This window comes from Clupea harengus, chromosome 3, assembly GCF_900700415.2.
Source record: "Clupea harengus chromosome 3, Ch_v2.0.2, whole genome shotgun sequence".
Classification (NCBI taxonomy): Eukaryota; Metazoa; Chordata; class Actinopteri; order Clupeiformes; family Clupeidae; genus Clupea; species Clupea harengus.
This window is the reverse complement of record NC_045154.1, coordinates 15963738-15974688: the sequence shown is the minus strand read 5'-3', so window position 1 is coordinate 15974688 and position 10951 is coordinate 15963738. Positions and strand designations below refer to the sequence as shown.

At 45.8% G+C, this 10951-nt stretch overlaps 1 protein-coding gene across 1 annotated transcript; it reads left to right on the top strand.

The window, feature by feature from the left end:
* Positions 1–1974: 1974 nt before the first annotated feature.
* Positions 1975–10943, top strand: LOC105892489 (brain aromatase). Its single transcript, XM_031564730.2, has 10 exons — positions 1975–2274; positions 4525–4726; positions 5640–5790; positions 5988–6142; positions 6539–6715; positions 6819–6933; positions 8989–9100; positions 9346–9508; positions 9799–10040; positions 10394–10943. The coding sequence occupies exons 2-10, from the start codon at positions 4585–4587 to the stop codon at positions 10634–10636; spliced, it is 1500 nt and encodes a 499-aa protein (XP_031420590.1). The 5' UTR covers positions 1975–2274; positions 4525–4584; the 3' UTR covers positions 10637–10943.
* Positions 10944–10951: the final 8 nt, after the last annotated feature.

The following is a 10951-nucleotide window of genomic DNA, read 5'->3' as shown; positions in this document are numbered from 1 at the left end:
TCTTCTCATAAATTCCAGATAATACCTGTTCTTTTTATAGCACTGTTTTGGTTAGTTACATTATGATGGCAACGTCTGTTATTACATGATGATGACATCGCCTGTACTGCATGGACACCAGTGGCATTCAAACCCCATTAGAATGAGAACAAGGAACTAATTCTCCCCCCGCAAAAACTCTCCAGTGTTCCAGTGAATTATGAGTGGCCTTACATGGACATGCTGTATTTTTTAAACAAAGAGAGACAGAGAGAGAGGGAGGGAGAGGGAGAGGGAGGGGGAAGGAGGGAGAGAGAGAGAGAGAGAGAGAGGGAGGAAAAGGGAGAGAGAGAGGGAGAGAGAGGGGGAGACAGAGAGAGACAGAAAGAGAGGGAGGGAGAGGGAGAGAGAGAGGGAGGGAGAGACAGAGAGGGGGAGAGGGAGGGAGAGAGAGGGAGGGAGAGAGAGGGGGGAGGGAGTCTTACAGTCTATCTCATGTCAAAATTCCTTTTTTAAACTCTGATGCAACATCAAATACAACATCATTATGGGGGGGGGGGGGGGGGGGTGGTGGTGCTGAAGCTCACTAACGTACTATTCTAGAACTCTGTTCCCGCGGAGACGGAGCAATCCCTCAGACTAGACTGCACACAAAAGGCCAGGCAGGAACTTGGCTGCTTGCTGAGTGCTCAGGCCCCACCTCCTCTCTCAGACACAAGGGGGACATTAAAGCGGTCCCTGCAGTAAAGCGGTACTCAGTGTAGTAATCTGACAGACTCTGTGTCTCCCTGCATTAAAGCGCTACTCAGCGTAGTAATGTGACAGACTCTGTGTGTCCCTGCATTAAAGCGCTACTCAGCGTAGTAATATGACAGACTCTGTCCCTGCATTAAAGCGGTACTCAGCGTAGTAATTTGTCAGACTCTGTCCCTGCATTAAAGCGTTACTCAGCGTAGTAATTTGTCAGACTCTGTCCCTGCAGTAAAGCACTACTCAGCGTAGTAATCTGACAGACTCTGTCCCTGCAGTAAAGCGCTACTCAGCGTAGTAATTTGTCAGACTCTGTCCCTGCAGTAAAGCGCTACTCAGCGTAGTAATTTGTCAGACTCTGTCCCTGCATTAAAGCGGTACTCAGCGTAGTAATATGACAGACTCTGTGTCTCCCTGCATTAAAGCGCTACTCAGCGTAGTAATATGACAGACTCTGTCCCTGCATTAAAGCGTTACTCAGCATAGTAATCTGACAGACTCTGTGTCTCCCTGCATTAAAGCGGTACTCAGCGTAGTAATATGACAGACTCTGTCCCTGCATTAAAGCGTTACTCAGCGTAGTAATCTGACAGACTCTGTCCCTGCATTAAAGCGTTACTCAGTTTAGTAATTTGTCAGACTCTGTCCCTGCAGTAAAGCGCTACTCAGCGTAGTAATCTGACAGACTCTGTGTGTCCCTGCATTAAAGCGTTACTCAGCATAGTAATATGACAGACTCTGTGTGTCCCTGCATTAAAGCGTTACTCAGCATAGTAATATGACAGACTCTGTGTGTCCCTGCATTAAAGCGGTACTCAGCGTAGTAATCTGACAGACTCTGTCCCTGCATTAAAGCGTTACTCAGCATAGTAATCTGACAGACTCTGTGTGTCCCTGCAGTCCACATGTGGAGAGTGAATATGAAGACTGTGGCCATTCGACCCAAAGTTTGATCTTCTGTTCAGTCATCCGCTTTGCTTTAGCGATTCAGAGGCATTCTCTAAGAACTTCCCAGGATAAAACCCTCCCTGTCAGAGAGAGGTCAGAATGACCTGCTCGGTTCCTTTCACCCTGAAAAGCCTTTTTATCGACTGGGTCCATTCTAACCCAGATTACAGCACAGTTCCAGAGGGGCTGAATAGCTTGACAAATACTGGGCACAGACACCAGTGCTGAATGGCAGAGGATGAGCTTTAAGGCCAGTGTCTTCTTTGGGTCTTAATTCCCACGCGGAGCACTTCAAGGCCACTCAACCCGCAAACTGGTCAGGGTATCTAAGCAACAGGTGCACTGAAAGAGGTGGAGGAGAACAGCTTGAGAGGGCCAGAGTGAGGCGAGCCTGCTGGCTGAGTGTATAAAGGCAGAACCCAGATTCCGTGCTGGAGATGACCTGATGTGTAAGAGGACAGACAGACAGACAGACAGACAGACAAACGGACAGACAGACACACAGACAGACACACAGACAGACAGACAGACGAACGGACAGACACCATAACATCACAAATAACTGATTTTCTATCTCCGTGTAAAAACAATACCCTGGTAAGAGAACTTTTGGTTCAACTGCGTTTCATACTAATAATTTTTCTGTTCATTCTGTATGTGATTACTGTTCAGATTTGATGTGAACAGCAATGCTGTTGGATGACTGTTGAGAGGAAAGGATGCATTGATGCATGACTATGTACTCTATGCCAACTGAAGCTCAGAGGTGTTCAATAGCTCTTCGTTTCCTCCTGCTTCAGGTTTTACAGCTGATGTGGCTTACACAGACTGGTGCAAAAACAACCGTATCGTTTAGTGTCATATCAGAGAGGAGCAAATGGCATAATATTTCAGTATCAGTTCTGCTCTGACATCTTAGAACTCCAGAAAGCAGAACCACACAGTTCTAGTTTGGCTGGGTCAGTATCATATGAGAGTTCTAGTTTGGCTGGTCAGTATCATATGAGAGTTCTATGCTGTTGGTCAGTATCATATGAGAGTTCCAAAGCTGCTGGTCAGTATCATATGAGAGTTCTATGCTGCTGGTCAGTATCATATGAGAGTTCTATGCTGCTGGTCAGTATCATATGAGAGTTCTAGTTTGGCTGGTCAGTATCATATGAGAGTTCTATGCTGCTGGTCAGTATCATATGAGAGTTCTATTGCTGCTGGTCAGTATCATATGAGAGTTCTAGTTTGGCTGGTCAGTATCATATGAGAGTTATATTGCTGCTGGTCAGTATCATATGAGAGTTCTACTGCTGCTGTTCAGTATCATATGAGAGTTCTATTGCTGCTGTTTAGTATCATATGAGAGTTATATTGCTGCTGGTCAGTATCATATGAGAGTTCTAGTTTGGCTGGTCAGTATCATATGAGAGTTCTATGCTGCTGGTCAGTATCATATGAGAGTTCTATGCTGCTGGTCAGTATCATATGAGAGTTCTATGCTGCTGGTCAGTATCATATGAGAGTTCTATGCTGCTGGTCAGTATCATATGAGAGTTCTAGTTTGGCTGGGTCAGTATCATATGAGAGTTCTATGCTGCTGGTCAGTATCATATGAGAGTTCTATGCTGGTGGTCAGTATCATATGAGAGTTCTAGTTTGGCTGGGTCAGTGGCTGAGTTCTAGTGCTGCCTCTCTTTGATGTGGGGTGTCCTGAATCCCTCTCTGTCAAATCAAAGCCAAGTCACTGACCTTGAGCTGCAGACGTAAGAGTCTCCAGGCAACGTGCACATCGGATGCCACAAAAGAGAAGGAGAAAAGGTGCATAGTGTGTTATTGGCAAGGACGCTGCTGATCATATTTCAAATAACAAGAGCTGAACTTAAACAGGACTGTGCTCGGGTCAGGTGCATCAGCAAAGTACTAGTAATACTGCTATTAAATGACCTATTACAATCTGCTGACACTAGCAATTTTGGCCAATATCAAAGTAGATAGGGAGTGCTGTAGTTAGTGTACTGGTTTACAACGACACAAACCATGTTTCTTTTATAGAGCATAGGTATATGAGTACACATTGTTGTGATATTTCTTGAGAGTTGTGTTTGGGTCTAGTTAGCACAGAAGGGTTTGGTGTTGAATCCGACTCCGTCCGTGAAGCCTCACGGGGAAAAAAGGCACGCTGGAACATGTCAGGGCTGTGCGGACTGCGTACAGTACCAGGGTTCAGTCACAGGCCAGAGGTCAGAGGTCACGCTCTGGTCATATCAGCATCATATCAAAGCTCACTCCCATATGCTTTGATGTGCGGCTGTTTTCTGTTCTTTTGCGTTACACAAAACCATGAGACAGCGAGGAACCCAAGGAACCCAAGGCCGCAGCGCAGCGCAGAGGATAGGGGAGAGGGGGCCTGTAGGAGTCAGCGGGTTTGTTTGGACTGTCCAAGCATCCTAATAATCTGTAGCAGGAAGGTCTCTGGGCATAATGCATATTAGATGGACACAGGCCAACCACAGCTTCCACTCAAGGTCCACCCAGCAGCCTTGGGTGAGTGGGGTCTCTTTAGGGGAACACACACACACACACACACACACACACACACACACACACACACACACACACACACGCACACACACACACACACACACACACACACACACACACACACACACACACACACACACACTCAGTGCCACAGAAACAGAACCTCCGTCTCAACCGAGTATAAATCCGTCTGCTTCCACTCCAGGGAGTCTTTCGCTGCAACACCTGCTCCACATGCTGCATGAGAAGAAGTCATTTCTGGAAGCTTCCATTGGTGTTGTTTTTTAAAAGTGTGCCTATTGAATTCTCTGGCAGCAATCAGCCTCATCTCTCAGAGATCTTCACTAGAGGGGTGAGAATCTGAGCATATGCAGAATGGATGTTCCCACCGAGTGTCCGAACAATGCCACTGATGCTTCGGTTGGCGTGGTATCTGCTGCCATGGTGACGGGATTGATTGTGTTGTTTCTCCTGGCTGTCTTTTGGAGCAACGTGTATGCACAGCCTTCTATGCCAGGTGAGTAATGTCAGCCTAGCCTTATATACCAGGTGAGTGATATCAGGTTAGCCTTCTATGCCAGGTGAGTAATGTAAGGTTAGCCTTCTATGCCAGGTGAGTGATACCAAGTTATCCGAGCCTTCTATATTAGGTGGGTCTCTATGTCACAAGTCCTCTCATTGCTGATAGCAGTGTTCAAACTTTTCTGTAATGCTTGATCAGTCCATACAGAATGCTGTTCTGTAATGCTTGATCAGTCCATACAGAATGCTTGCTTGATCTACAGACTACGGTATGTGGATTTCTACTGTCTGTCACAAAGAAAGCTCACTCTGCTCCTTTAGACTCAGAACACAGATCGAAGAAAATATGCAAATGATACAATGATTTGAGCTCTATTTCATTCTATTTAATTATAGTTAATTATGGTTACCGCACCTTTAAACTGTAAGCTCTATTATTATCGGTCATGCTTGGCAGGAGAGAACTGTGGAAGTTAAAAACATGCACACACTGTATTATAGTAAACATGCACACACTGTATTATAGTAAACATGCACACACTGTATTAAAGTAGTGACGGAAGTGATGGAAGTCAGGTAATTATGGCGGTAATGGTCAATGCACAGCACAGGTAATGCATTATCCTTCCAAAGACAAGCCTCAAATGACAGACTGAGTCTTTTGAGACACTAACATCTCCCATGTGGATCACTGTGTGGGTGCAGCTTTGCATACGAGAGCACTAGGTGAGGTCTGTGAGTGTGGGTTTGCATACCTGAGCACTAGGTGAGGTCTGTGAGTGTGGGTTTGCATACCTGAGCACTAGGTGAGGTCTGTGAGTGTGGGTTTACATACCTGAGCACTAGGTGAGGTCTGTGAGTCTGTGGATTTGGGGCTGCTGAGTTTACCTGTGGTGTGCTTCCTGCAGGGCCATATTTCTGTCTGGGACTCGGCCCTCTTCTTACCTACTCACACTTCATCTGGGCCGGCATCGGAACCGCCTGCAACTACTACAACATCAGATACGGCAGCGCCGTCCGGGTCTGGATTCAGGGGAGGGAGACTCTTATCTTCAGCAGGTGCAGGACACTTTCAGCAGCCTACCTACTTATCTACACATCCTCCAGTCTACTTACATACTGCACTTATCCACCCTTTACACATCCTCTATATCTGTCTATATACTCCCCATCAGTTACTACCCATACATGGGCTCAGGGATACATACATGTTTAAATCTATTTTACATGAGTATGAACATGCCTGTGTCTTGCAGGTCCTCTGCAGTGTATCATGTTCTGAGGAGCTCCAACTACACCAGCAGGTTTGCCAGTAAACAAGGTCTACAGTGCATCGGCATGGACGAGAGAGGAGTCATCTTTAACAGCAACAACAAGCTCTGGAGGAAGGTCCGTACTTACTTTGCCAAAGGTAAATTTAAATGATTTTAAATGTATAGTTCAAAACAATCATAAATATAAATATAAATATTATAAATATGCTGTTTTACCATCTGCCGTGTTGAGTACCCTTCCCAAAGCAGCCTTTATGCCCTGATGCTGAGTCCATGCAAACTCTCAGACTAAACAAAAACACAAGCAGGAAAGATGTGCTTGTTCATGGCTTGTGTACCTTGACCCCTTCCTGTGTGTGTGTGTGTGTGTGTGGGTGTGGGTGTGTATGTGTGTGGGTGTGTATGTGTGTGTGCATGTGTGTGCATGTGCATGTGTATGTGCGTGTGCGCAAGTGTGTGCATGTGTATGTGCGTGTGTGCATGTGTGTGCGTCTGTGTGCATGTGTGTATATGTGCATGTGTGTATGTTGCAGCCCTGTCGGGCCCTGGACTGCAGAGGACTGTGGGAGTGTGCGTCAGCGCCACCAACAGGCACCTGGACCAGCTGAGCGGCTCCGCCGACCCGTCGGGTCACGTGGACGTCCTGAACCTTCTGCGTTGCATCGTGGTGGACGTGTCCAACCGCCTCTTCCTGGGCGTGCCGCTCAACGGTGAGGTTAAGGCAGAAGGGTATCGCCGTGAGCTGCCAGCCTGCACCAAACACACTTGGTCTGATCTTTACACTGTTCCCTTCCTCTTCCTCTTGCCCTGAAGAGAGGGACCTGCTGATGAAGATCCACAGGTACTTTGATACCTGGCAGGCCGTCTTAATCAAGCCAGAGATTTTCTTCAAGCTGGACTGGATGTGGAAGAAGCACAAGCACGCTGCGTGAGTCTCCTGCACCCCCACAGCAGTACAGTCTGTGTGATCTAGGACACAGCTACTCCATAGCAGGAGCCTATGTGCATCCTATATGGTGCTGTGTGTGTCTCCTAAAGAACATATATACTGAGAGTGGGGTGTTCACACATATGTACTGAGAGTGGTGTGTTCACACATATGTATTGAAAGTGGAGTGTTCATACAGCACATATATACTGAGAGTGGAGTATTCACACACACATACTGAGAGTGGTATGTTCACACACATATACTGAGAGTGGTGTGTTCATACATATGTATTGAGAGTGGTGTGTTCATACATATATACTGAGAGTGGAGTGTTGATACAGCACATATGTACTGAGAGTGGTGTGTTCATACATATACACTGAGAGTGGTGTGTTCATACATACAGTGGGGAAAATAAGTATTTGAACCCCTGCCGATTTCGCAAGTTTGACCACTTGCAAAGAAATGTGTGATCTATAATTGTAGTGTAGTAGGTGTATTTTAACAGTGAGAAACAGAATATCAACAAAAAAATCCAGAAAACTGCATTTTATAACATTTATGACTTAATTTGCATTTGATGCAGAAAATAAGTATTTGAACCCCTAGCAAAACATGACTTAGTACTTGGTGGAATAACTCTTGTTGGCAAGCACAGACGTCAGACTTTTCTTGTAGTTGGTCACCAGGTTTACACACATCTCAGGAGGGATTTTGGTCCACTCCTCTTTGCAGATCCTCTCCAAATCCTTAAGGTTGCGTTTTCAATGGGAGGGAATGAGGGAATGAGGTTCAAGCCCAATATTCCACGTTACATGGCCCCATCCATAGTCCCCTCGATGCAGTGGAGTCGTCCTGTACCCTTGGCAGAGAAACAGCCCCAAAGCATAATGTTTCCACCTCCATGCTTGACGGTGGGGATGGTGTCATATTCAGCATTCTTCCCCCTCCAAACGCGGCAAGTCGAGTTGATGCCAAAGAGCTTGAGTTTGGTCTCATCTGACCACATCCTGTCTCCCAATCCTTCTTAGAATCATTTAAGTGTTCATTGGCAAACTTCAGACGGCCCTGTACATGTGCTTCCTTGAGCAGGGGGACCTTGCGAGTGCTGCAGTACTTCAAACCATTACGGCGTAGTGTGTTGCCAATGGTTTTCTTGGTGACTGTGGTCCCAGCTGCCTTGAGATCATTCACAAGCTCCCCCTGTGTAGTTCTGGGGTTATTCTGCACCTTTCGGATGATCACCGATACCGCACGAGGGGATATCTTGCATGGAGCCCCAGACCTAGAGCGATTGACAGTTGTTTGGTGTTGCTTCCATTAACGAATAATCGCACCAATAGTTGTCTGCTTCTCACCAAGCTGCTTGCCGATGGTTTTGTAACCCATTCCAGCCTTGTGCAGGTCAACAATCTTATCTCTGACGTCCTTGGTCAACTCTTTGGTCTTGCCCATGGTGGTGAGGTTGAAGGTGTGAAGTATGATTCTTTGGACAGGTTTCTTTTATACACGTCACCAGTTGAGATCAGGTGTACCTTATTAGGCCTAATGAGGACTAATCTGTGTGCTTCTTGGGCACATAACTGGTAATTGGGAGCCAGAATTCTTGCTGTTTGCTTGGGGGTTCAAATACTTATTTTCTGCATCAAATACAAATAAAGTCATAAATGTTATAAAATGCAGTTTTCTGGATTTGTTTGTTGATATTCTATTTCTCACTGTTAAAATACACCTACCATTACAATTATAGATCACACATTTCTTTGCAAGTGGCCAAACTTGCCAAATCGGCAGGGGTTCAAGTACTTATTTTCCCCACTGTATGTACTGAGAGTGGTGTGTTCATACATATGTACTGAGAGTGGAGTGTTCATACAGCACATATATACTGTGAGTGGTGTGTTAATACATATGTACTGAGTGGTGTGTTCACACATATGTATTGAGAGTGGTGTGTTCACACATATATACTGCGAGTGGTGTGTTCATACATACAGTATGTACTGAGAGTGGAGTGTTCACACATATGTACTGAGGATGCTGTTCCGTCAGTCAGGAGCTGCAGGACGCCATGGAGAGCCTGGTAGAGAAGAAGAGAAAGCTGATTGCTGAATCAGAGAAGCTGGAGGACCCTGATTTTGCCATGGATCTGATATTCGCTCAGGTATATCGTCCGCGTGATCTTCAGGAATAGGGAACTGTCTTCACTTATGTGTTGTTGATTATGTGTGTGTGTGTGTGCATGAGAATGACTGTCTATGTGGACCTGTTTGTCTGTGTGTGTGTGGGTGTGTGTGTGTGTGTGAGAATGACTGTCTATGCGGATCTGTTTGTCTCTGTGTGTTTGTGTGTGTGAGAATGACTGTCTATGCGGATCTGTTTGTCTCTCTCTGTGTGTGTGTCTCTCAGAATAATGGGGAGCTGAGTGCGGACGACGTGAGGCAGTGTGTTCTGGAGATGGTGATCGCGGCTCCTGACACTCTCTCTGTCAGCCTGTTCTTCATGCTCATGCTGCTCAAGCAGAACCCTGCTGTGGAGGACAAGATTGTGAAGGAGATGGACAAGATCATAGGTGAGACAGAGATGGACACAGTTATACGTGAGACAGAGATGGACACAGTTATACAGGAGACAGAGATGGACAGTCACAGGTGAGAGAGAGAACCACACAGACTAGTTATAGGTGAGCAGTAGAGTAAACTAGTGATGGGTGAGCAGGAGGAGATGACTCCTGTCCCAGGTAGATCTTCAAGCTCTCTGCAGGAGGCAATGATCAGTATTTCTTTAAATAGCATAAACTAGTTATTTGGAAATAGCCACATCTAAACTCACAGCTGATGTTGTGTTTATCTTGTTTCCCAGGTGACAGGGAGGTGTCTAACGCTGACATGCAGACCCTGCCAACTCTGGAGAGCTTCATCAATGAGGCTCTACGCTTCCACCCAGTAGTGGACTTCATCATGAGGAGGGCGCAGGAAGATGACATCATCGATGGCTACAAGGTGCCCAAAGGAACCAACATCCTCCTCAACATCGGACGCATGCACCGCACAGAGTTCTTCCCCAACCCCAATCAATTCAGCTTGGAGAACTTTGGGAAAACTGTGAGTATTTCAGTATGGCACGTGCACGCAATCCTACAGACAGTTCCCTCTGAATCCAGATGGCCAAGTGTACAAGTCTTGATTGCTCAAATGACAGACCATGGAACTTTAAAATACATTTCTATAACAAATATGTAATGATCTAGAATGATATATTTATATTATACATTATATAAATATGTATACCTAGCCCTTTACACAGTGTAAGTATACTAAATATAATTAAAACAGTCAGGTTGTTATACTACGCTTAACGGCATAGGTACAATGCAACAAGGGCTTTGTCAAATTAACTTCTACTTAATCTTACTCTAGTCTGAGGTGGTTGTCATAGTGACCTGTCTCACTGGCAGGTGCCGAGCCGCTTCTTCCAGCCCTTCGGCTGCGGGCCACGCGCTTGCGTGGGTAAGCACATTGCCATGGTGATGATGAAGGCCATCCTCGTGACGCTCCTGTCTCGGTACAGCGTGTGTCCCCGTAGCGGCTGCACGCTCACGACCATCCGGCAGACCAACAACCTTTCACAGCAGCCGGTGGAGGAGGAGGACGATAACAGTCTCACTATGCGATTCATCCCACGGAGACACAGCGCATAGACATCAGCATGCAGCGAAACGTGATTCAAGAGATATAATAAAGTTAAACACAATGCCGCTCGCTAAGGCTTCTGTTGTACAAGGGGAACACGTTGAAGAAAGTAGTCCCATCTTGGTGAATCTTGTAGTACAGCCAGTAGATAAAAGCAAAATAGTATTTGCGATACATATAGGCTAATCTAATGTAGTACCTAACACTGAAGCAGTTCTCCGTTCTCTTTGGTAGGCTATATTTGCTTTGCTGTGCAGCTGTTTCATACTGTTACTCGTCTTTTTTATAACAAAATAAAACAGCAGTTGAAAAGCCCTTTACTT